At 48.8% G+C, this 24,971-nt stretch overlaps 1 protein-coding gene across 4 annotated transcripts in view; it reads right to left on the reverse strand.

The window, feature by feature from the left end:
* Positions 1–24,971, reverse strand: part of LOC142466698 (uncharacterized) — a 65,601-nt gene that overhangs the window by 30,168 nt on the left and 10,462 nt on the right. Inside the window, exon 3 of one of the 4 annotated variants that reach the window (XM_075572011.1) lies at positions 6,160–6,323. The exons of 2 other annotated variants lie outside the window; for them this stretch is intronic. In XM_075572011.1, coding sequence (XP_075428126.1) covers positions 6,160–6,175 — 16 coding nt within the window. In that variant the 5' untranslated portion in view covers positions 6,176–6,323. Of the gene's footprint in view, positions 1–6,154; positions 6,324–24,971 lie in introns of all 4 variants that reach the window. One more of the 4 variants, XM_075572012.1, reaches the window with a different exon arrangement.

Below are 24,971 nucleotides of genomic sequence, written 5' to 3' on the forward strand. Positions count from 1 at the left end.
ATACACAGGCACACACCCATGCATACACACAGGCACACACCCATGCATACACACAGGCACACACCCATGCATACACACAGACACACACACAGACACACACACGACAGGGGGAAGAAGAGGAAAGGCCCCGCGACCACCACCACTGTCCCACTCGCCCTCCCGTGACATATCCAACCCCGCGCGGGGATCGGCAGGAAGTCGGGGTAAGCGGGGACAGGGACAGAAGGGGGGGACGACCCCCCTACCATCTCATGCCCCGCGCGGGAAGTGGGGAGGAGGCTTGCAGGAGGCAGGGAAGGATCAGAGGGGCCGCAGCATGCAGAGATTGGAGAGTACTTACTCTCCAATAGATCTCCGGCCAGAAAGAATGGCCGTTCGTTGGGGGCGGGCTCATATAGAGCCTGGCCGCGCGCCCACAAAGCCTGGGAGCGCGCGCCAATCAGCAATCAGGTAGGTGGAGTTTTTATTTTTCAGCGCGAGCTAAAAAATTTCAGCGCGAGCAGGGAAATTTAAAAAAACAAGCACGTGTTCTGCTTGGGCCAATATTTACTCGCAAGGGGGTTAAATCCACATGCCCCGGGCGTGTAAATGTATAGGATTGTCGAACACTGTCATACCATTACTCAAAAACAGCAAGCTTGACCCTACCTGTCTTTATAACCATCGACCTGTCTCCCTCCTGCCTTTTGCCTCTAAACTCCTTGAACGTCTTGTATTCTCTCGCTTGCTCCATTTTCTCAACACCTATTCTCTTCTAGACCCTCTACAATCTGGCTTCCGCACTGTTCACTCCACGGAAACAGCCCTCACTAAAATAACTGACGACCTCCATGCTGCCAAAGACAGAGGTCATTACACTCTGCTCATATTACTCGACCTCTTTGCAGCATTTGACACCGTGGACCATCCTCTTCTCCTTCATATTCTCCATACTCTTGGCATTCGGAACAAAGCTCTATCCTGGATCTCATCCTACCTCTCCCATCGTACTTTCAGTGTCTCTTCTGCTAACAAGTCCTCCTCTATTGATCTCTCTGTGGGGGTACCCCAGGGCTCTGTCCTGGGACCTCTTCTCTTTTCTCTGTATACACTCTCTCTAGGTGACCTAATAACATCTTTTGGGTTTAATTATCACCTCTATGCTGACGACACACAAATATATTTCTCAACACCCAACCTTACACCTGCTGTACAAACCAAAGTTTCTGAATGTCTCTCTGCTATATCATCCTGGATGGCCCTCCGCCGCCTTAAACTCAACATGGCTAAAACAGAGCTCCTCATACTTCCTCCCAAACCTGGCCCTACTACCTCCTTCCACATTACTGTTGGAACTACGATCATTCACCCAGTAGCCCAAGCACGCTGCCTTGGGGTCACACTCTACTCCTCTCTCACATTCGCCCCTCACATTCAAAACATTTCTAAAACCTGACGCTTTTTCCTCTGCAATATAACTAAGATACGCCCTTTCCTCTGTTGCTCGACTGCTAAAACTCTGACTCAGGCCCTCATTCTCTCCCGTCTTGATTACTGTAACCTCCTGCTGTCTGGCCTTCCTGCCTCTCACCTGTCTCCCCTACAATCTATCCTAAACGCTGCTGCCAGAATCACTCTACTCTTTCCGAGATCTGTCTCAGCATCTCTCCTCATGAAATCCCTCTCCTGGCTTCCGATCAAATCCCGCATCTCACACTCCATTCTTCGCCTCACTTTTAAAGCTTTACACTCTTCTGTCCCTCCTTACATCTCAGCCCTAATTTCTCGTTATGCACCATCCAGACTCTTGCGTTCTTCTCAAGCATGTCTTCTTTCTACCCCCTTTGTATCTAAAGCCCTCTCCCGCCTTAAACCTTTTTCACTGACTGCCCCACACCTCTGGAATGCCCTTCCCCTCAGTACCCGACTAGCACCCTCTCTATCCACCTTTAAGGCCCACCTTAAGACACACTTGCTTAAAGAAGCATATGAATAGCACTGTGGCTATTCTGAACACATGATACATAAAATTTGGCCCCCTGCAGACGCACTTACCAGAACTCCCTCCTACTGTCTCTGTACGTTCTCCCTACCTACAAATTAGACTGTAAGCTCCTCGGAGCAGGGACTCCTCTTCCTTAATGTCTAAAGCAAGCAGTAAATATTTTTATAGTCACTACACATACAAATCTATTTACCAGTTTAATTTTGCTATATATCAAGCAACCTGTTTTCATAACTATTTTTGTATTTTTGTTCACATATATAGATAATATATGAACAAAAGAGGGGAGATACATACATAGGTTATTGAAGGACTCTCTATAGGGATTTCAGAGGATCCAGAACTTGATACGTTGTAAATAATAAACAATGCACAGCAGGTTCAGAATTTATTATAGCAATGTTAACTTCAAGGGCTCTTGCAGTAATAAAAAGTTGCTGCCATACTAACAGGGCTGACAGGCCCCTGGTAAAAAATAATAATACCTTTGCAGATGTCACAGCAAAGCAGGTAGCAAGCCGTCCCTATGTTGAGGGATATATCATATCTGCCAAATTTATAATTTTGTAACCATTTATTTGTTTTTGGGTATGTCCTGGAAATAGAGTTAAAGGACAGGGGATATATAGTTTGATGGGTGAGCAGGGTATATATATTATATACAAGGCATTTCACATTTTTAGCAGAATAGTTACAGTGGAGTGTTTGAGGTGAAAGCCAGGAGTGACTGTGGGTGTGGGACAATAGCCATGAGTGCAGGCTGTTGGGATGCTTGATTTGTGTGGCGAGTTTTAAGGTTAGTTAGTATTAAATGACTAAAAGGTTGACACCATTTGCATCAGAGAAAATGGCAGATGGCAGTTAGGTATGAATGAGAGTAAGTGTGTATTGGGAGAAGAGAGATTGATTTATAGTTTGAGACAGTGTTTTTGTCCCCATTTTTGCAGATTGGGACAACTCTAGCAGTTTTCCAGGTCTTAGGGATATGGCCTGCAGACAGGATAGAGTTGATTATGGAAGCAATTGGTTTGGCAAAGGCTGAGGTACCAAGTTTTAGAAACTTGGATTGTAGCAAAGTCAAGTCCACATTGGTTGCTTAGTTTAAAATTTGAGGAGCGTTAATAGGGAATATCTCTGTTTAATATTGTGGATGCTAATAATAGTAGTAACCATATTAATACAAGAATTTATTTCTAGGTATAAATTCTCTCCCTATGAGACACTTATGGGATGAGTTATGACCATCAGTAGTTCAAAGTAACGAATTAAGGACCATGTTATTGGTAATAAAACAATTAATAAGTATTGCATGCAACTAATATATATTTTTGAGTCTTTCTAGGCACAGGTTAAAGCTGAAAGTGCACCTACGCAAGACGGGTTAATGGTCAAGCATTTTCTACGCAAGCACGCTCTTCATCCCAGATGAAAAGGCCATTTAAATACTACTCATCACAAGCATTGCAGTAAAACTTTTATCATCATGGATACACATCACGCACGTCAAAATAGTGCCAGCCTAGGCACAAACAGCTAATAAAGACAAAGACATAGCACCTGCAAATAAGTGTTTTGATGGACACAATACTCTCTGACCACTAATCATCAAGGGAGAAAGGTCATAGGCAAAAATGTCCAGGCCTCAACACACGAACTTTGACCATTTTTATTTTTACAGGTTGTTATTATTTTTCAGTTACAAATGTATGCTCCATTATGTTTGTGTAAGTGGCGTCCCATAAGGATGACAAAATAGTATAAGGTATTATTTGTTTAACTCTGTTTATTTTGTTTTAATTTATAGGTTAATAGAATCTCCCTGAAGAATGATATCCCGGTGGGAGAATGTTTTATCAGTCAAACACACGGTTATGTTAATTGCTCACACGTAGAGTTAGAAACAGAAGAGATGCACCCAATACACAAGTGCTAAAAAGTAGTCTATGGGAAGAATAAGTTTCAGGGAATGTATTCCCAATTGTAGGAGTTGGGTTACTGTATCACAGGTTTACAGGGATATCCTAAATCATACAACCACAGACATTTACTCACTTAACCAAGAATAGGTTTAGTTTAAATTAATGGCTCCGCAGAATAAAATAGCTCTAGACTATATTTTAGCCTCAAAAGGAGGGGCATGTATGCGCCCTAGTTAAAGCGCAATGTTGTGTATTTATCCAGGATTTAGGGACCATGGGGACTTGGTGGTTGGATTGATTTGCTTTGAGCGAAGCCAGCGAATGTTTTTGTATGTGTGTGTTTGTCCTACTCATTGCTCTCTATGTATTAAGTACAGCAAAACTCTGATCCAGAAGTGCGTTGCAACCCCCACCGACGCTATGCCTCTCTGCGGTGATGATGTCGCCAGTCCCCCAGAAGAAAAGACCGAAGAAGCAATCAACTGGGCTGATATAATGGCCGGAAAAGTAAGGAATGAAGTTATGCACAACTTGGACATCTTGGTCCATCAGGACTATGAAATGGTTAACTGTTCTGTTCTTTAAATAGACTGTCTCTTAAGGATATGGGGGGACTGAGAAGACTGGATATGAGGAAGGTGGGAGGTCACAAAGGGACGTGAGTCAACCACAAGGAAAGGATCACAAGTCAGCCATTTTGACAATAGCAGCCATCTTGATCCGTTTTGCCATTCTGAGTAAATGCAGTATGAAAGATGTGTGCAAGAAGAATGTTTGTGCAGTCGCTCTTAGCAGAAATTAGCCCCCACCAATTCTCACAAATAGCTGACCCTTTAAATTACGTGACATATTTAGATGTAAGCCATTTTCTAATCTATAGAAATATTTAATGATTATATATATATATATATATATATATATATATATATATATATATATTGGTTGTGTGGCATGTGGGCCACTAAGATTGTACCCTGCAATCACACTGCCCTTTGTTATCTGGGTTTCATTCTTCCCACTTTCTATGTATCGGACACGTTACCCCAAGGGAAGCTGAGAAATCGAAAAGATCTGACCAGGACCATTAGTCCAACCCGCATTGCAGCTGGGGTTTTTTATACCTAGTTTAGGTGTTCTGGATCTCTGTTCTAAATTAAGTGATGTTATGGTAAATATTGATGATGCTCTTAATCAGACAAGTGATGCTATCATCCGTTTGACTAATGAACAAGAGCAGATCCGAACAGTATTATTACAGAAAAGAATGGCTCTTGATTATCTGCTAGCCTCAAAAGGAGGTGTTTGTAAACTTGTAGGACAGAAGTGCTGTGCCTATATTGAAGATGAGTCTGGCGCTATTCATAAAGATATGGATAAGTTACAGGAAATTCAGGCAAGGATGCGTAAAGAATCCTCAGGCCTTAGCTTAAATTGGATGTCAGGACTCACTAGTTGGATCGGAGAATTGGGTATGAAAATTCTTTATGGTTTTATTGTAGTGATTAGTATAATCGCAGCAATTTTTGTTATTTTTCACTGTGCTAAGTGTGCAATGCTTTAATTTGTCTCAAGGAAACCTTCAGTTTCATCTCACGCCATGTATGCAACTAATAATTCATATGTGGCCATGAACAGAGTCTATGATACTATTGGTCCCCATAAGGCCATAGTCATAGAGAAGCGTACCTAGTAAAGGTATTTGTTCTTTTAGAGAACAAAAAGGAGGGGATTGTTAGGACCAATATGTCAGGCCAGAGTCTGCACTCATGTTAAGCTTCCATTTTGTCTTGTCATAACTAGTTAAGATTCTGTAGTCAGCCTTTTGCTGAAATATAATTCCTAACGCACTCAGTTTCTGCTAAATTATATTTCTTTTCTTCCTGCTAAGGATATTGCTAAGATACTTTTGTGTTGTCAATTTCCTGATGTTTTAGTTAGAATATAATAGAATGGTTCTCTGCAAGAAGCACAATAGTGTAATATAGTTGCTAAAGACTCAAGGTCTCTTTTGATAACAGACAATGAATAAGCTATGTATTCAGACAATTGCTTGTATTGGGAAAAGACACGTCCCAAAAGTCACGCCACTAATATGTCCTGCCCCTAGATCACGCCTCTAATCAAAGCTACGCCCAAGACACACCTAGGATACGCCTATGTTACGCCTCTAACCAATATCTTCTTTTTTCTGTATAAAAGTCATTACCCTATGAGTAATAAATTGAGACAAAGGATTTGAAACCTGGCATACGTTACGTTTCATTTCGTTCATCTTCCAGGCCTGAAAGTTCCGTAAAGATCGAAGATAACAGTGGCAGGGCGTGGAAGCTTCTCCGGGGGAGTCTGCTGCAAACGGTGCAGATGGTGTGTCCAGTCACAAGGCTTCAGTTTTCTTTGCAGAGAATAGGTTCCTTTTGGTTCTGAAGCCAGGGGAAGGAAATAACGGATTTTCCTTCAAGCACTTATTCCCATGATCTGTTATTTATATTATCTGTTATTTATTTGATTACCACATGTATTACTGCTGTGAAGCGCTATGTACATTAATGGCGCTATATAAATAAAGACATACAATACAATACACATATATATATACACACACACACATATATATATATATATATATATATATATATATATATATATATATATATATATACACACACACACACACACACATACGAGACGAAACGCGTAGAGTGTGGAGTTTTATTGTCCAGGTTCTATTTTTAATACTTTCACTCCTGTGCTACAGCATATTTTTGCTGTGCTGCTAGCATTTTTATCAGCCGTCCAGCCCGTTTTCCACTGTGAACTTTCTCCAGCTAAACCTCACTGACGTCACTGAGTTCACAGGAGATTTGGATCAGTGAACTCACTGTGTAACGCAGGAGCAAGGGGAAGGCGGCGTCCCTCGTGCTCTATGGTCCCTGCAAGGACACAGAGGGGCTACTGCAGCAGGACATACCACGGACACCACATTGAAGTCCTTCTCGCTGGGTTCCTGCGTCTGAACGGGCTGAGTTTTACTCAAAAATGCTTTATATTCAGCTATGTTTGTGAGTGTGTACTTTTAAATCCTTCATTCCATAAACCTATTGTTATACAATTTTACGCTATGAGTGCGCCTGTTTTTTCTGTGTTTTTTTATATATATATATATTATATATATATATATATATATATATATATATATATATATATATATATATATATATATATATATATATATATATATATATATATATACACACACACACACACACACATATATACACATATACACATATACATTTAGCTAAGCCTGAGATTCTCTCCCATAAACAGGGAGTGTGGCCAGACTGACTATTGATACAGTACAGCTCTTCCTACCTGAAGCATGCTGTCCCAGCAGGAAGTTCCTCAGCTTGTTTGCCGTCACATTGGTGCAGACTCCCTCCTCCTCCCCCTCTCCTCCTCCCCCTCTCCTCTTCTCCAGCAGAGCCTGCAGTGGTTTGGGCTTCTCGGGTTGAGCTGACAGCCAAGTGCAGAGCCGCACTGCTCACTGTAAACCCCGCACTGGCTGTCCTCTGGTAGTGCGCAGGTCAGCACAGCGCGGGGGATGCTGGGTTGGGGCTTCCCCGCCCTCAGTCCCAAGTTGGGAAGAGGGGGGGAGCGGGCTCACAGGCAGCAGGCCGGACACCCTGCTTGCCCTGTGGGACCACTGCTCGGCGCATGCTGAATCGCTGCCATTTTTTTTGATTATTATTATTTTTAATATAACGGGCAGGGCTGCACGGGGGCCGGACCAAATCATTTTGCGGGCCTTATGCGGCCCGCGGGCCGGACGTTCCCCACCCCTGCCCTAAAGTTTTCCTCACTAGAACATTTAGAAATTTTAACCCACAACAGTTTCTGGCTGACCTTACCAACTGCCCATGTCACAGAATCGATTTAATTCCCGACCCTGATTCTGCGCTCGACTATTTCCAATCCGAGTTCTTAAAACTCTGCGATACCCATGCTCCACTACGCAAAATAAGGGTACGGGGGGCCCACCTTCCATGGGTTACAACTGACCTTATAGCACTCTACCAGTTCAGGGATGCCTTGTGGAAAAATAAAAAGTAACTGGCACTACCAAGGATCTCAATCACTACAGATGCCTGCAGAACACACGCACAAGGCAAACAAGGCACGCAAAAGCACAATATTACTCTGACAATCTCCACCAGAATACATCAAACCCAGCTAACTTCCGGAAGGTTATCAACAATATATTCCAGCCTTCTAACCATCAACAACCAAGTAATGATCACTCTGGGGGATATTACTCTGACAAACCCCAATGACATTGCAAATGCATTCAATGATTACTTTGTGGGGTGTGCCACTAACTTATTAGCGAAACGCAGCCAAAACCACAAACCTGAATCTCATCCTCGGAGTACCCACATAGTCCCACCCCCTTTGATAAAGTTCTACTATAGAACGAAACGCGTCAGAGGTATACTACCATGTGGATGTTCTTTTTTGTTTTTGATTATTAAAGTAATTTAGTTTTTACGCGCCTGGTTGGAGTTCTTTCCGGAGTAGCAGTGACCGCCGTTTTTCTTCCCATAACCTGGTTAACCTTTTGCGAGCAGGAGCACGCCACCGATTCCAGCAACAACAGCAGCATTTTCTTCCAGCAGTACCTGGCAGTTCTACAGTTTAACCGAAAATGTGGGCCAGCTGACACAACCCCTCGTTTACCAGATGTAGGTGAGGCAAGCAGTAGCTGGATATTTGACTTACTTTGGGGCTCTATTCTGACAGGGCTCCGCTGTACTTCTACCAGCCATGCTTTAAAAGCCCCCCATCTAGGTCTATGGGTTCATTATAGAGGTTTTTATGATATCATTTGACATTTATATTTTGTTGCTGCAGTGTTTTACTCTACTGTTTCATTATATATCAACTAACCTGCATCGTTGTAGCATCAATGTTTTGGGTGCAAACCCTATTCTTCTATCTTCTAACCATCAACAACCAAGTAATGATCACTCTGGGGGATATTACTCTGACAAACCCCAATGACATTGCAAATGCATTCAATGATTACTTTGTGGGGTGTGCCACTAACTTATTAGCGAAACGCAAGCCAAAACCACAAACCTGAATCTCATCCTCGGAGTACCCACATAGTCCCACCCCCTCCCAACTCTGCCCACAATTTTCAATTTGGCCCAGTATCCGAAGGGGAGATTACACAAGCGCTCCTCAAATTAAAACTAAGCAGCAAATGTGGACCTGACTTACTACAATCTAGGTTTCTATGTCTTGGTGCCCCAGCCATTGCCAAACCAATTGCTTCCATAGTCAACTCTATCCTGTCTGCAGGCCATATCCCTAAGACCTGGAAAACTGCCAGAGTTGTCCCAATCTTCAAAAGTGGGGACAAAAACACTGTCTCAAACTACAGCCCAATCTCACTTCTCCCAATTCTATCCAAAGTCATGGAAAAATGTGTCCACTCCCAATTAAGCGATTACTATACCAAGACAAATTTCCCTAGCCAATTCCAATCTGGCTTTCACCCCAAACACTCTACCGTAACTACCCTGCTAAAAGTTTGCAATGAAATCCAGTGTGGAATGGAACGGGCATGGGCGTCCGCAGAATTTTTTTCGGGGGGGGGGGGCATAATTTATAACCGCAGCGCAATGGCGGTCCCGGCTGCGGCACAGATTGGTCCCGACTTGGGAGTGAGACGGCTTTCATTGGTAGGTAGTGTTACCAATGAGAGCCGCATCACTCCCGAGTGCTACCAATGACAGTGCGCTGCGCTTCCTCCTGCGTAGCAGCATAGGCTAGCTTACCACTAGCTGCCTGCCGCGGCGCCAGGGGCACCCACCCACCTACGTCCCGACCCACCTCCGCCCCGGTCCACCGAGAGTCTGTTTTTGGCGTTTATAGCGCCGTTAACGTACTGTACGGCGCCATAAATGCCAAAAACAGCCCAGGACTGCGAGTGATCCAGGCAGCGCCGCCAACAGAAATCATGGGGCCCAGGACAAATGAAAAGAGCAGGCCCCCCCCCCCGAACCCATAGCACCCCCCCCCCGAACCCATAGCGCACCTACCACGAAAAAATATCTTTTAGAGCGCAACTTTTACTTAACTGTTTTCTTATTGTGATACAGAATAAAACATTACAATGCAACCTGTTTATTTTTATATTTTCAACAAAAGACATGTGTCTGCCTGCCTGGGTGGGTGAGTGGGTGAATGACAGTAGAATGACAGTGGGTGAGTGGGTGAATGACAGTGGGTGGGTGAATGACAGTGGGTGGGTGAATGACAGTGGGTGGGTGAATGACAGTGGTTGGGTGGGTGAATGACAGTGGGTGGGTGGGTGACGGTTGAATGACGGTGGGTGGGTGGGTGGGATAATGACGGTGGGTGGATGAATGATGGTGGGTGGTTGGATGAATGATGGTGGGTGGGTGGGTGAATGACATTGAGTGAGTGGGTGGATGGGTGAATGACAGTGGGTGAATGACAGTGGGTGGGTGGGTGAATGTTGAATGTGGGTGGGAGAGAGTGACTGGGTGACAGTGACTTGACAGTGACTGGGTGGGAGAGAGTGACTGGGTGGGTGGGAGAGAGTGACTGGGTGGGTGGGAGACAGTGACTGGGTGGGTGGGAGACAGTGACTGGGTGGGTGGGAGACGGTAGACGGTGGGTGGGTGGGAGACGGTGGGTGGGTGGGAGACGGTGGGTGGGTGGGAGACGGTGGGTGGGTGGGAGACAGTGGGTGGGTGGGAGACAGTGGGTGGGTGGGTGGGAGACAGTGACATTGACAGTGACTGGGTGGGTGGGAGACAGTGGGTGGGTGGGAGACAGTGACTGGGTGGGTGGGAGACAGTGACTGGGTGGGTGGGAGACAGTGACTGGGTGGGTGGGAGACAGTGACTGGGTGGGTGGGAGACAGTGACTGGGTGGGTGGGAGACAGTGACGGGGTGGGTGGGAGACAGTGACGGGGTGGGTGGGAGACAGTGACTGGGTGGGTGGGAGACAGTGACTGGGTGGGTGGGAGACAGTGACTGGGTGGGTGGGAGACAGTGACTGGGTGGGTGGGAGACAGTGACTGGGTGGGTGGAGATGGTGGGTGGGTGGGAGACGGTGGGTGGGTGGGAGACGGTGGGTGGGTGGGAGACGGTGGGTGGGTGGTAGACAGTGGGTGACAGTGACTGGGTGGGACAGTGACTTGACAGTGACTGCGTGGGTGACAGTGACTTGGTGAGTGACAGTCAGTGAGTGGGTGGGTGACAGTGACAGTGGTTGACGTTGACAGTGGGTAATGGTGACAGTGGGTAACGGTGACAGTGGATGACAGTGACAGTGGATGACAGTGACAGTGGGTGACAGTGACAGTGACAGTGGGTGACAGTGACAGTGGGTGACAGTGACAGTGGGTGACAGTGACAGTGGGTGACAGTGACAGTGGGTGACAGTGACAGTGGGTGACAGTGACAGTGGGTGACAGTGACTGGGTGGGGTGACTTACCTTGACCGGGTGGGTGCAGCTTGTCGCCGGATGCTTCCCCCTCCTGCCCCCGATATCCCCTTCTGCCCCCGATATCTCCGCGGCAGCTGCCAGGGACGGGAGGTGGGTTTGGGGAGGGGGCGCGGGAGGGCTCGGGGGGGGCACGGGAGGTGGGCTCGGGGGGGGAGGGGGGCAAGGCAACGGGAGGTGGGCCGGGGGGCACGTGGGAGGTGGGTGCGCGGGAAGCTGGCCAAGGGGGGGAAGCGGGCCGCAGCGGAGCTGGTACTTCCCCCTCCATCCCACGTTGGGAGCGGGAGGGGGAGCGGGCCGCAGCGGAGCAGGTACTTCCACCTCCATCCCACATTGGGAGCGGGAGGGGGAGCGGGCCGCGGGGGAGCAGGTACTTCCCACTCCATCCCACGTTGGGAGCGGGGGGAAGCGGGCCCTGCGCATCCGCGCCGGGACCGCGGGGAATCGGCGCCAGTTTTTTCAACTTTTTTTTTTGAAATTTATTTAATTAACTGTTGCTTGGCCGCACAGGGGGCCCGGCCTGACCCACGGGGCCCGGGAAGCAGTACCCTTTGTCCCCCTGTGCCCCCCTTGTTTGCGGCCCTGGATCCAGGGGGGGCAAGCGCCCCCCCTTGCCCCCCCCCTGCGGACGCCCATGGGAACGGGGACAATTCACTGGTGCAGTATTCCTAGATTTTGCAAAGGCTTGTGATACTGTTGATCATGCTATCCTGCTTAACAAACTCCAGAGCTCTGGAATAGGGAAGCATGTTTTAAACTGGTTTCAGTCCTACCTATCAGGTAGATCCCAACATGTGTCCATCTCAGGCTCTAACTCCAACCCCCTGGATATCACCTGTGGTGTCCCGCAAGGCTCTGTTCTGGGGCCCCTACTCTTCTCAGTGTTCATTAATTATCTTCCCACAGCTTGTAAGGAAGCCTCAATATACATGTATGTAGACGACACAATCCTATATGCACACAGCCATAGCCTCACTGATCTTCAACACATACTTCAGTCTGACTTTTTGAGACTCGAAAACTGGGATTTCCAAAAACAAACTGTTTTTAAAAACTGACAAGACTGTAACAATGGTATTTGGGACCAAGACTACATTTTTAAAGCTTCCATCGACTGAGCTCCAGATTAGAACCAACGCTAACACCACCCTAACCCCTGTCACTAGTTTTAAATACCTGGGTTTATGGTTTGACTCCCACTTAACATTCGGGATGCACATTGATACCCTGACAACCAAGACCTATGCCAAACTAGGGGTACTTTAGAGGACCAAATCCTCCCTAAGTCTCCTGGTCAGAAAGCGTATTGCACAGCAGATGCTAATGCCAATTATTGACTATGGAGACATAGTATATGGCTCAGCACCTCAAACCCACCTTAGGAAACTTGACACCCTCTACAATTCAATTTGTCGTTTTGTTCTCAAATGCAACTACAACACACATCACTGCGAAATGCTCCAAGAGCTAGATTGGTCATCACTCGAGTCAAGGCGCAAAGTTCCCCTTTCCTGTCTTGCCTTCAAATTCTTTCTGTGCAAGCTACCCACCTATCTGAACAAGCTTCTCACCCCTACCACATGCAGCACTTATCATCTGAGATCAGACTCCAAAAGACTGTTCATGGTCCCAAGGCTCAACATAGTATCCGGCCGCTCCTCCTTCTTACCGTGCACCCCAAAACTGGAACAACCTACCAGAGACTCTCACAGCCACCACCAGTTTAAGTTCTTTCAAATCTAAGGATGTCTAACATTTTAATCTGGTCTGTAACTGTTGCATACGCCCATAATATATATTTTCTTTAACTGTGCATTAAGACAATAGGAAAAAACCTGGCGCTTACCTTAAGCTTAATATATGAGGTGTGTTTACAATGTGGCAGTAAGTTAGACCACGGCTCTATGACAGATGCTTTGAGCCAGCATGGAGTTCCCCTCTGCTGCAACCCCAGGGAAGGGTTAATCCGGAACCCTTTTAAAGATATAGAGACATACAAGCAATGGGGGAGCGTGGGATTAAAACATTTGACAATAAAAAACAATAAAATACAATAAAATTAATGTGGTTACAACAATATTGCTGGGGGTTGGTGAAAATATTAAATACACTTACACGGCCATGTGCAAGCGGACACGGTAATGTGGTTTCTTTAAGCAATTCCAGTCACTCCCAACAACAGGTAATGGTGGTTTAGAGGGTTTTGAAATAAATATATAAATATATCTGTACTCACACGGCCATGTGTGAGTCCTTGCAGGAAATTGGTAACTTTGGGGTTAAATTAACCCATCTGCATCTCCCCCCAGTGTAGACTCTTCTTTGTTTGCAACCAACGTGGGATTCTAACTCCAGTCTTGGGCATCAGATGGGGACTCTCCCCAGTGGTGGTAGTAGGGGGGGGAGTAGGTAGAGAAAGTGAGGCACGTTGTCAGTGGGGTTTAAAACACATTTATTAGTTTTAAAAGCAATTGGTACAACAAGACTCACATACATACATAGTGGTTGGACCCCTGGCCTCCTCGTGCAGTCCAGGATACAGTTTAAGCAGCCGTTATTGCCAATCACGCGTCCGTGATGCAGGAGGAAAAAAAACAAAACTTTTTCTCCTTATCTGCAATGGCTGCCTGGTTGATCCGGCTACGGGAGCCACGTTGGGCCTGAGGAAGTCGATGATTCGACGAAACGCGTAGCTCTAAGGTTCCTGCTGAATTTGGCCCAACTTGGCTCCCGTAGCCGGATCAACCAGGCAGCCATTGCAGATAAGGAGAAAAAGTTTTGTTTTTTTTCCTCCTACATCACGGACGCGTGATTGGCAATAACGGCTGCTTAAACTGTATCCTGGACTGCACGAGGAGGCCAGGGGTCCAACCACTATGTATGTATGTGAGTCTTGTTGTACCAATTGCTTTTAAAACTAATAAATGTGTTTTAAACCCCACTGACAACGTGCCTCACTTTCTCTACCTACTCCCCCCCCTACTACCACCACTGGGGAGAGTCCCCATCTGATGCCCAAGACTGGAGTTAGAATCCCACGTTGGTTGCAAACAAAGAAGAGTCTACACTGGGGGGAGATGCAGATGGGTTAATTTAACCCCAAAGTTACCAATTTCCTGCAAGGACTCACACATGGCCGTGTGAGTACAGATATATTTATATATTTATTTCAAAACCCTCTAAACCACCATTACCTGTTGTTGGGAGTGACTGGAATTGCTTAAAGAAACCACATTACCGTGTCCGCTTGCACATGGCCGTGTAAGTGTATTTAATATTTTCACCAACCCCCAGCAATATTGTTGTAACCACATTAATTTTATTGTATTTTATTGTTTTTTATTGTCAAATGTTTTAATCCCACGCTCCCCCATTGCTTTAACTGTGCATGCAATGTCTTGTATATAATGTATACCCTGTATAACTGTATTTGTAACCATGTATTATTTGTCTGAACTCTGTGCCCAGGACATACTTGAAAACGAGAGGTAACTCTCAATGTATTACTTCCTGGTAAAATATTTTATAAATAAATAATATCATCTTCCTCCTGAAAGTATTTTTCAAACCACTTGATAATCTGTGATAGGTGATCTTCAAAAACAGATTTAGAGGGGGAACTTCCGGTGACGTCACCCGGTATGGACGGCTGCTAGAGGAGCTCCTGAAACCCGCGGGTTGTACAGCGACAAAACCCCCACTTAAACTTCAAATTTATGGACGAAAATAGTCCTATCAGATAGACAAACAGAAGGGGAATGTCAAAAACAAAAAAAACGAATAACCAGGCTGTTACCAAATTTTTCTCACCGTCTCAGCGAGGGAAAGCAAGCACTATGAATCCCCAAGATGGCGGCGGACCGCATGGCGCTACCTCCCAATCGGGGAAAAAGACCCAGCCGAGAGAAAGCCCCCCTACAAGCCCAGAAAAGGCAATAACCAGGGCATATCTGGAAGAACTGATGGCGGGAATGGCTGCCACCCTCAAAACCTCCTTCCAAACGGAATTGCGGTCTGCGGTGAGCGACATAAGGAAGGAAATCTCAGGGCTAACAGAAAAGACCACTACCCTAGAGAACAAGCTCTCCGAATCCCTACAAAGACAGGGAGAAGCGGAAGAAGAGATCAGCCGACTGGGTGAAGAGATCTCCCTCCTCAAAGAAGGCATGGAGGAACAAGAAAATCGTGACCGAAGACAAAACATCCGTGTGAGGAATGTTCCAGAGTCAGTCACACAAGAACAGATTCGGCCTTACCTTCTGGAGTTCTTCAATCTGGTCTGCGGGGAGATGGAGGAAAAGGAGATGGAAATGGACAGAGCCCATCGTGCGCTAGGACCCAAGTCTGACGATCCAAAACGCAGAAGGGACATCATAATAAAAATGCATAAATATACCTCAAAAGAAAGAATTATTTCAGCATGCCGGGACATGGAGAAATAACTTTTCAAAATGAGACACTACAAGTGTACAACGACTTGTCAAAAGCGACAAGAGACCGCAGACGGGAGCTAAAGCCACTGACTAACCTGCTCCGGGAGAAGGGTATACAGTACAGATGGGGCTTTCCGTTCAAAATCTCGGTGAACAGAAACGGAAAGTTCCTGTCCCTGAAATACCCCGCGGACATGGCCCCATTTGCAAAGGCCTTGGGCCTAACCCCTCCTCAGGCATGGCTATCGGGCAACCTGCCATCTGGAGACACCGCAGGAGACCCACCCCGGACATCGGAGAGGATCGCGGCCCAGCACTCCAGAGACAAGTAAGTAACAGCCGCCACCGCACCCAAACAACACCCCCCTTCACGATCCCGAGAGAGAGAGAAGACCCACAACTACACCGAAGAGTATCCCGTCGGGCCGGAGCTGTACCTGGAGAGAAGCTGCTGACCTCCCGATCAAGACGACACTGGAAACCGCTACCCACAGTGGAACACATGTCATCTATTCCCGCGATGACACCGAGGCAGATCCCGCCAGCCGAGTCGAAATCCTGGTCCACACTCAACTCGACCGGATGGAGTGGGATCGTGGTTTCCCTAATGCCGGTTAACAACGAGGGTCTGGCTCCAGGCCTTGTTCTGCCATGCCCCGATCCCCAGTCTTTCGGACGAGGCCGCAGGGGTGTTCGCTCCACCCCCCCCTTCAGCCGGTAGTCCCGATCCCACGGGATGATTTTTTTGGCCCATAGGGGGGGAGGGGGGTACGGCCCATCAACAAGCAATCAGCAGAGCCTGATCCAACAAAAACGCATTGGCTCAAGAGACGGAGGACAACTGCGACCCCGAGGACCCAGTTCAGCCGATTTGTTTTAAAGGACGCACAAACACAAGTTGAGGTTTTGCGCCCTGGAGGCCGTGAGTAGTATAATAAAAGGTTAAATCATAGAAAGTACCCCGCAGCCCCCCCCCCCTCCCCCCGTCTCAACCACAACCCAAGCACATAGCCCCCCGCCCTTCCCCCCCCCCTCCTCCCCACCCTCCCCCCTCCTCCCCACCACACGTCCCCCCCTTCCCCTCGCACTCCCCCTCTCACCCCCCCCTCACCCTGGTTTCCTTTCCCACTCCCCCCCCTCCCAGCCCCCACCCTCCCCCTCACCCCCAAAACCCAGGTCCACAGTACATGAGAATGATATACATAAACCCATGATCCACAACCGAAAAGTATATATAATGTGTGAAATGACCCTATGCCTCCCCTTATACTTCCCCCCTCTAGAACGACATTCAGAGGAAGTAAAAGTACATAGAAAAGCTATGAGTACCCTCGCTGATTTCTAAACAGCACATAGCATACTGATGAGACAGAGTGATATAACAGATGTAACACACAAAATGTGAAATGCCTGTATTGCCTGAAATGTTCCGTCAACCTCCCCCCCCTCCCTCCCCCCACTCCCCTCCCTCCCCCCCCCCCCTCGACGCTAGATAAAGTTGAAAAATATATATAATGTGTGATGTTCACCTATGCCTCCCTTGGAACAGCACCTAGAGGAAGTGAGGGAACCAAATAAGCCTGAGCTGACTCTCAGACAGTATACAAGATACTCATTACATAGAGTGGTATGAGAGTTACAACATATAAAAATGTGAAATGCCTGTACTGTCTGAAATGTTCCATTAACCTCCCCCCCCTCCCCTCCCTACCCCCTTCCCTTCCCTACCCCCTCCCCCTCACTACCCCCCCCCCCCCCCCCATTTCCCCCTCTCCTTTCCCCCCCCCCTCATTCCCCCCTCTCCTTTCCCCCCCCCTCCCTCCCCCCCCCATTCCCCCCCCTCCCTCCCCCCCCATTCCCCCCTCTCCTTTCCCCCCCCCTCTCTCCCCCCCTCCCCTCCCCCCCCCTCCTTCCCCCCCCTCCCCTCCCCCCTCCCCCCCTCTCCCCCCCCCTCCCCCCACCAACTCCCCCCCCTCCCCCCCCCAACTCCCCCCCCCTTCCCCCCCTCCCCCCCCTTAACTCCCCCCTCCCCCCCCGCCCCAACTCCCCCCCCTCTCCCCCCCCCAACTCCCCCCCTTCCCCCCCTCCCCCCCCTCAACTCCCCCCCTTCCCCCCCCCATTCCCCCCCCTCCCTCCCCCCCCATTCCCCCCCTCCCTCCCCCCCATTCCCCCCTCTCCCTCCCCCCCCATTCCCCCCTCTCCTTTCCCCCCCCCTCTCTCCCCCCCTCCCCTCCCCCCCCCTCCTTCCCCCCCCTCCCCTCCCCCCTCCCCCCCTCTCCCCCCCCCTCTTTCCCCCCCCTCCCCCCACCAACTCCCCCCCCTCCCCCCCAACTCCCCCCCCTTCCCCCCCTCCCCCCCCTTAACTCCCCCCCTCCCCCCCGCCCCAACTCCCCCCCTCTCCCCCCCCCAACTCCCCCCCTTCCCCCCCTCAACTCCCCCCCTTCCCCCCCTCCCCCCCCAACTCCCCCCCTTCCCCCCCTCAACTCCCCCCCTTCCCCCCCTCCCCCCCCCCATTCCCCCCCCTCCCTCCCCCCCCATTCCCCCCTCTCCTTTCCCCCCCCCTCTCTCCCCCCCTCCCCTCCCCCCCCCCTCCTTCCCCCCCCTCCCCTCCCCCCTCCCCCCCTCTCCCCCCCCCCTCCCCCCACCAACTCCCCCCCCTCCCCCCCCAACTCCCCCCCTTAACTCCCCCCCCTCCCCCCCGCCCCAACTCCCCCCCCTCTCCCCCCCCCAACTCCCCCCCTTCCCCCCCCCTCAACTCCCCCCCTTCCCCCCCTCCCCCCCCTCACTCCCCCACCACCCCCCCCTCATCTCCCCCCCCCACTCCCCCACCACCCCCCCCCCCCACTCCCCCACCACCCCCCCCCCACTCCCCCACCACCCCCCCCCACTCCCCCACCACCCCCCCAACCCCCTCCCCCCCCCCACTCCCCCACCACCCCCCCCTCAACTCCCCCCCTTCCCCCCCCCAACTCCCCCCCTTCCCCCCCTCCCCCCCCTCAACTCCCCCCCTTCCCCCCCTCCCCCCCCCCATTCCCCCCCTCCCTCCCCCCCCATTCCCCCCTCTCCTTTCCCCCCCCCTCTCTCCCCCCCTCCCCTCCCCCCCCCCTCCTTCCCCCCCCTCCCCTCCCCCCTCCCCCCCTCTCCCCCCCCCTCTCCCCCCCCCTCTTTCCCCCCCCTCCCCCCACCAACTCCCCCCCCTCCCCCCCCAACTCCCCCCCCTTAACTCCCCCCCTCCCCCCCCTCCCCCCCGCCCCAACTCCCCCCCCTCTCCCCCCCCCAACTCCCCCCCTTCCCCCCCTCCCCCCCCTCAACTCCCCCCCTCCCCCCCCTCACTCCCCCACCACCCCCCCCTCATCTCCCCCCCCCCACTCCCCCACCACCCCCCCAACCCCCTCCCCCACCACCCCCCCCCCACTCCCCCACCACCCCCCCAACCCCCTCCCACTCCCCCACCACCCCCCCACTCCCCCACCACCCCCCCAACCCCCTCCCACTCCCCCACCACCCCCCCAACCCCCTCCCCTCGGGTGCTATACAAAAGTTGAAAAATGTATGCAATAAGCGATATGTACCTATGACCTTCCTTGGAACAGAACCTAGAGGAAGCAAAGGCTCATAGGAAAACTGAATGTGCCTAGGCTGACTGCCAGATAGTGTATAGCATACTTATTGTATAGAGTGGTACAACTGACCCAGCACATAAAAAAATGTGAAATGCCCACACTGTTGGAAAGGAACCGCAACCCCCCCCCCCCACACACACCCTCCCCGCCCCTCCCCTCACCCCTCCTGCCCCCCCCCCCTAGCCCCCCCCCCCCCCACCCACCCCCTCCCCCCCGGAAATATATAAAAGTTGTGAATTAAACGCAATGTGGTTTATACACCTATGCCTTTCCTTGGAATAGAATCCAGGGGACGCAAGGATTTATAAGAAAACAAAAGGTGCCTTGACTGATTCCCAGATAATATATTGCATACTTATAGCAAAAAGTGGTATAATGGATGCAGCATACAAAAATATGAAAGGCCTATATCGTTGGAAAGGTTCTGTCAACCCCCCCCCCATCCCAATCCACCCCCCCACTACCCCGCCTCCCCCCCCCACCACCCCATCACCCCCCCCCCACCACCCCCCACCCCCCCCACCCACCACCCCCCCACCCCACCACCCCCCACCCCCCCCCATCCACCACCCCACCACCCACCACCCCCCCCCCACCAACCGCCCCCCCCCCACCCCCCCTCCACCCCCCAACCCCTTCCTCACCCCCTACCCCATCCCCCCCCCCTCCACCCCCTTCCCATTCAGACGAAGCAAACTGACAAAAGAAAGTTGAAACTGCCTGGGTGGAAAATCAAAATGTGCACAGTAGGGCTGCGGTGTAATACTAAGCAGCAGATGTTGTACAAAAATGCAAAATGTTTAAACTGCCTGAATCACACCTTCACCTCCCCTATCTTCCCTCTCCTGTGGATTGAGAATTTACATAAAAAAGGGGTTAAGTAATTTCTATAGAGGGTTTGGACCCCTCAGACGTCCAACGGTGGACTGACCCGGAACCACCCCAGAAGGGCTCTTATAGCCCAAATGCCAGCTGTTTTTAAAGCTGGCAAAAGTTTGTTGAAGCCTTTTCAAGGCATCGTTACAACCTATTTCTATCAGCTGACCCTGTCCCAGCTGATCTTCGCCTTACCCCTGTTGTCCCTCCCCCACGCCCTCCCCCCTCAGTTTAAAATAGCTATTCTAGCTAAAAAAAATTCACAACTCCCACACCTACAGAGATATAAGCTAGACTCAGACTTACTGAATCAGGGCCTCTCAAATGGGAAAGATGAGGCCTTACGACACCCCCTAAAAAAGAAACCAAATGGCTAGCCAAACCACAATTAAATTCACCTCACTCAACGTGAAGGGCCTCCAGAATAACCGTAAAAGGAGGCTAGCACTCCAAGATATGAAAAGATCAGGGGGGGACATATTTCTACAGGAGACCCACTTCACATCACAGGACCCCCCAAATTTATTCAAAAAAGTGTTCCCAATGTGTTTTTTCGCATCATTTACTAGCAAAAAAAGGGGTGTAGCTGTCCTGATCAGACAGGGCACCCCATTCAATCATATCAAAACAACTGCGGACCCAGAGGGTAGATTCCTAGTGGTATATGGCTCCCTAGCGGGCTCAGCGATCGCTCTTATCAATGTATATGCCCCAAACGAGAATCAGACCGAATTCCTAAAGAGAGTACTCGAGGGCATAGACCCGGGATATCTGTCATCGATGATAGTGGGAGGGGACCTAAACATGGTCCTCAACCCTACCGAGGACAGATCGACCACAATGGGTCCTCCCCGTACAACCCCCTCCCAGATCACAGGGAAAAGGTTTAGGGGAATCTTGAGCGAGTTTTCACTGGTGGACATCTGGAGAACCCAACACCAGGGCCAGAGAGACTATACTTTCTACTCAGCACCTCACCAGACCTACTCTCGAATAGACCACTTTCTGGCCACAAAAAATGTGGTGGCGGCAACAACTGACTCCGACATAGGACCGATCACATGGTCTGATCATGCCCCGATTACCATAACCTTGACAACACCCTTCGAAAAGACAATAAATTACTCATGGAGGCTAAATGACTCACTACTCAACCATCCTGAGATAGAAAGAGAGATCAGAACTGCCATTAGAGACTACTTTTTTTTTAACTCAGGATCCGTCTCCTCTCCAGCAATCCTGTGGGAAGCCCATAAGGCAACCATTAGAGGGAAATTCATCTCCATCGCATCCCACAGGAAAAAAGCCCGCCAAAAACTAATAAAGGAGCTCACGGATGATATCAAAATAATAGAACAAACTCATAAAGCTAACCCCTCAAAAAAAATATATAAAACATTGACAACAGCTAGAGCAAAACTTAGACAAATCCAGCTGGAGGATGTTGAGAAAGCCCTTAAATGGACCAACCAACAATATTATGATAAAGGGAACAAGGCAGACAGACTTCTAGCGACTAAATTAAGAGGGGTGCATAAACGGTCCCAAATCACGGCGATCAAGAGTAGGTCTGGTGAGATACAACATAGTGACAATAAAATAGCAGCCGAATTCACAAAATTTTACACCGAACTTTATAACTTAAGATCCAAAAAGGGCCGCCCCGAATCAGTAGCATCCGAATTAATAGCACATTACTTAGATAAGTGTCAGCTCCCCACACTAACGGAGGAGGAAAACACAGTCCTCAATGCTGAGATTTCAAAAGAGGAACTGGAAGAGGCGGTCAAATCATTAAAAATCACTAAGTCTCCTGGCCCAGATGGCTTCACTAATGTCTACTATAAGAGATTCTTGCCAGTAATATCCACGCATCTTCTAAGAACATTTAACGATTTTATGGAAGGAAATCAAATCCCTACGTCAATGTCCCTGGCCACCCTGGCCATAATACACAAAGAAGGCAGGGACCCGATGCAATGTGGAAGCTACCGTCCAATCTCCCTGCTTAACTGTGATCTCAAACTATATAGCAAAATACTCGCAAATAGATTGAATCCCATTTTACCAAGATTAATAGATAAAGACCAAGTGGGATTCGTAGCAGGTAGACAGGCCTCGGACAATACCCGAAAGATAATTGACATTATTGAACATGTCCATCTCACAGGGACCAAAGCACTACTCCTTAGTCTGGACGCAGAGAAGGCGTTCGATAGAATAGACTGGCTATTCATGGACCATGTTATGCGCAAATTCGGCTTCAAAGACGCATATCTAGAAGGAGTCCGTAGATTATATCAAAATCCATCTGCAACAGTAAAACTACCAGGGGGCAGTAACCAGAGATTTGAGATTACTAATGGAACTCGACAGGGATGCCCCCTATCTCCTCTCCTCTTTGCATTAACCATAGAACCCCTAGCAGCGGCAATAAGAACAAATAGAGACATCAAAGGAATAGAAATTGGACACAGGCAGCACAAAATATCACTATTCGCAGATGATGTCATTTTAACCCTGACGCAACCCCAAACATCCCTACCTAACCTCCAAAAAGAACTCCGAGATTTTGGAGACATATCAGGCTATAAAATCAATAGCGATAAATCGGAAGCACTAAATTTAAGCCTGCCAGAGCCAGAGGTGAAACTCCTCAAATTAAACTTTAATTACCATTGGAGCTCCTCGAGTATCAAGTATCTGGGAGTAAAGATAGCGAGAAACTACCAATCCCTATATCAACAAAATTATCCGACCTTGTTTCGGAAAATTAAACAAGACCTAGCGAAATGGGGAGGATATCAAATATCATGGATCGGGAGAATGATCTCGGTTAAAATGAACATACTCCCCAGATTATTATACTATTTCCAGACGCTCCCGATCAACATCCCTGGCTCAGAATTAAAAAACATACAAAAACTAATCTTCCACTTCATTTGGCAGGGTAAGAAACCCAGAACCGCTAGGACAGTTCTTCTGGCATCAAGGGGTAGAGGAGGACTTGGTGTCCCAGACATCACCAAATACTACCTAGCCGCACAACTGCGACAGGTGGTAGTATGGAATGCCAACCCAAACCAATACTGTTGGCTAGATATAGAATCATACTACGCCGGGACGCCTTCACTGCCGGCTTGCCTTTGGTCCCTGAGCAGGGAAGACATGCAGAATAGTAAATTTAAATTAGGCCCAATGAGACACACATGGGAGATCTGGACGAGATGCAAATATAAATTCAAGCTCACATCGCCCCAATCCCAACTCATACCAATTCACAAAAATCCGAAATTCCCTCCTGGTTGTGAGCCCAGACAATTGGATCAATTCAAAGCAAAAAATATTAGAGCGATCGCTGACCTCTTGAGCATTGGAGAATTCCTGAGCTATCAAAATCTACAAACCAAATATGAAATAGCAAGATTGGACGTGTTCAAGTATCTACAAATTCGGCATTTTATTCGAACCTTGTCCCCAACGTTGAAATTTCCCCCTCTCACAGTTTTTGAGCGGCTCTGTCGAGAAACAGACCACCAGAAAGGTCTTATAACACAAATTTACGCAGTATTGGAAAGGGCCATAGAAGCCCCCACCCATGACTATATGCTGCATTGGGCAGCAGAATTGGGAATAGTTATAGACCGAGAGGACTGGGAAAGAATTTGGGAGAATGCATCAGGAACCTCCATATGTACCACAATCAAAGAAAATATATATAAAATACTGTTCCGCTGGTATCTTACTCCAGTTAGAATAAACCAAATCTACCCCCAGGCGTCCGATCTATGCTGGAGAGGTTGCGGTCAAAAGGGGGACATGGCTCACATTTGGTGGACATGTCCGGAAATTCAAAAATACTGGGGAACCACTCAAAAATTAATAGAAGAGGTCACCGGCCTCAAAATCCCTGTTGACCCGCTGACCTACCTGTTGGCCAGGCCCTTAGAAAATGTGGACCGACCAACAAGTAAATTAATCTCCTTCATCCTAACAGCGGCTAGATGTGCAGTGGCAGCCGCCTGGAAGAAAGTGTCTCCCCCCTCAAAACAAACGATAAAAAATAGGATACAAGAGGTAATGAATATGGAAAAATTATCGGCATTTCTGAAAAGATCCACGGACTCCTTTAATAAAACATGGGACCCGTGGCTAGCCCATATGGCACCCCCGCGTCCCTAACCCAAAAATAAAAAGTAAAAAGAACGAGTCCAGAAACTCCAATAGAAATATTCTGAGGATGTGATGAGCAACAGGTATCCCCCCCCTCCTTCCCCCTTCCCCCTCCCCACCTTCCCTTCTCTCTTTTTCCACACTCTTACCCTCTGTTTCCATACTCGCACCCCCCTTACAACCCCAGGAGGGTCAGGGGGGCGATGAGCTTTCCTCTTTCTTTCTGGTTTCTTTAACCAAAAAATGGAGAAAACTTGTATTAGGCTGTATTAACATGTATGACATGTACAATGTGAAATAAGTATTTGCCTAATAAAAAATTTTGGAAAAAAAAAAAAAACAGATTTAGAGAAATCAACTTCATTGGAGATGACAAACTGCCCTCGCCCCTCCCCCCTATGTACACACAGGCAGACAAGTGA

This window comes from Ascaphus truei, chromosome 15 (genome assembly GCF_040206685.1).
Source record: "Ascaphus truei isolate aAscTru1 chromosome 15, aAscTru1.hap1, whole genome shotgun sequence".
In the NCBI taxonomy this organism is placed as follows: Eukaryota; Metazoa; Chordata; class Amphibia; order Anura; family Ascaphidae; genus Ascaphus; species Ascaphus truei.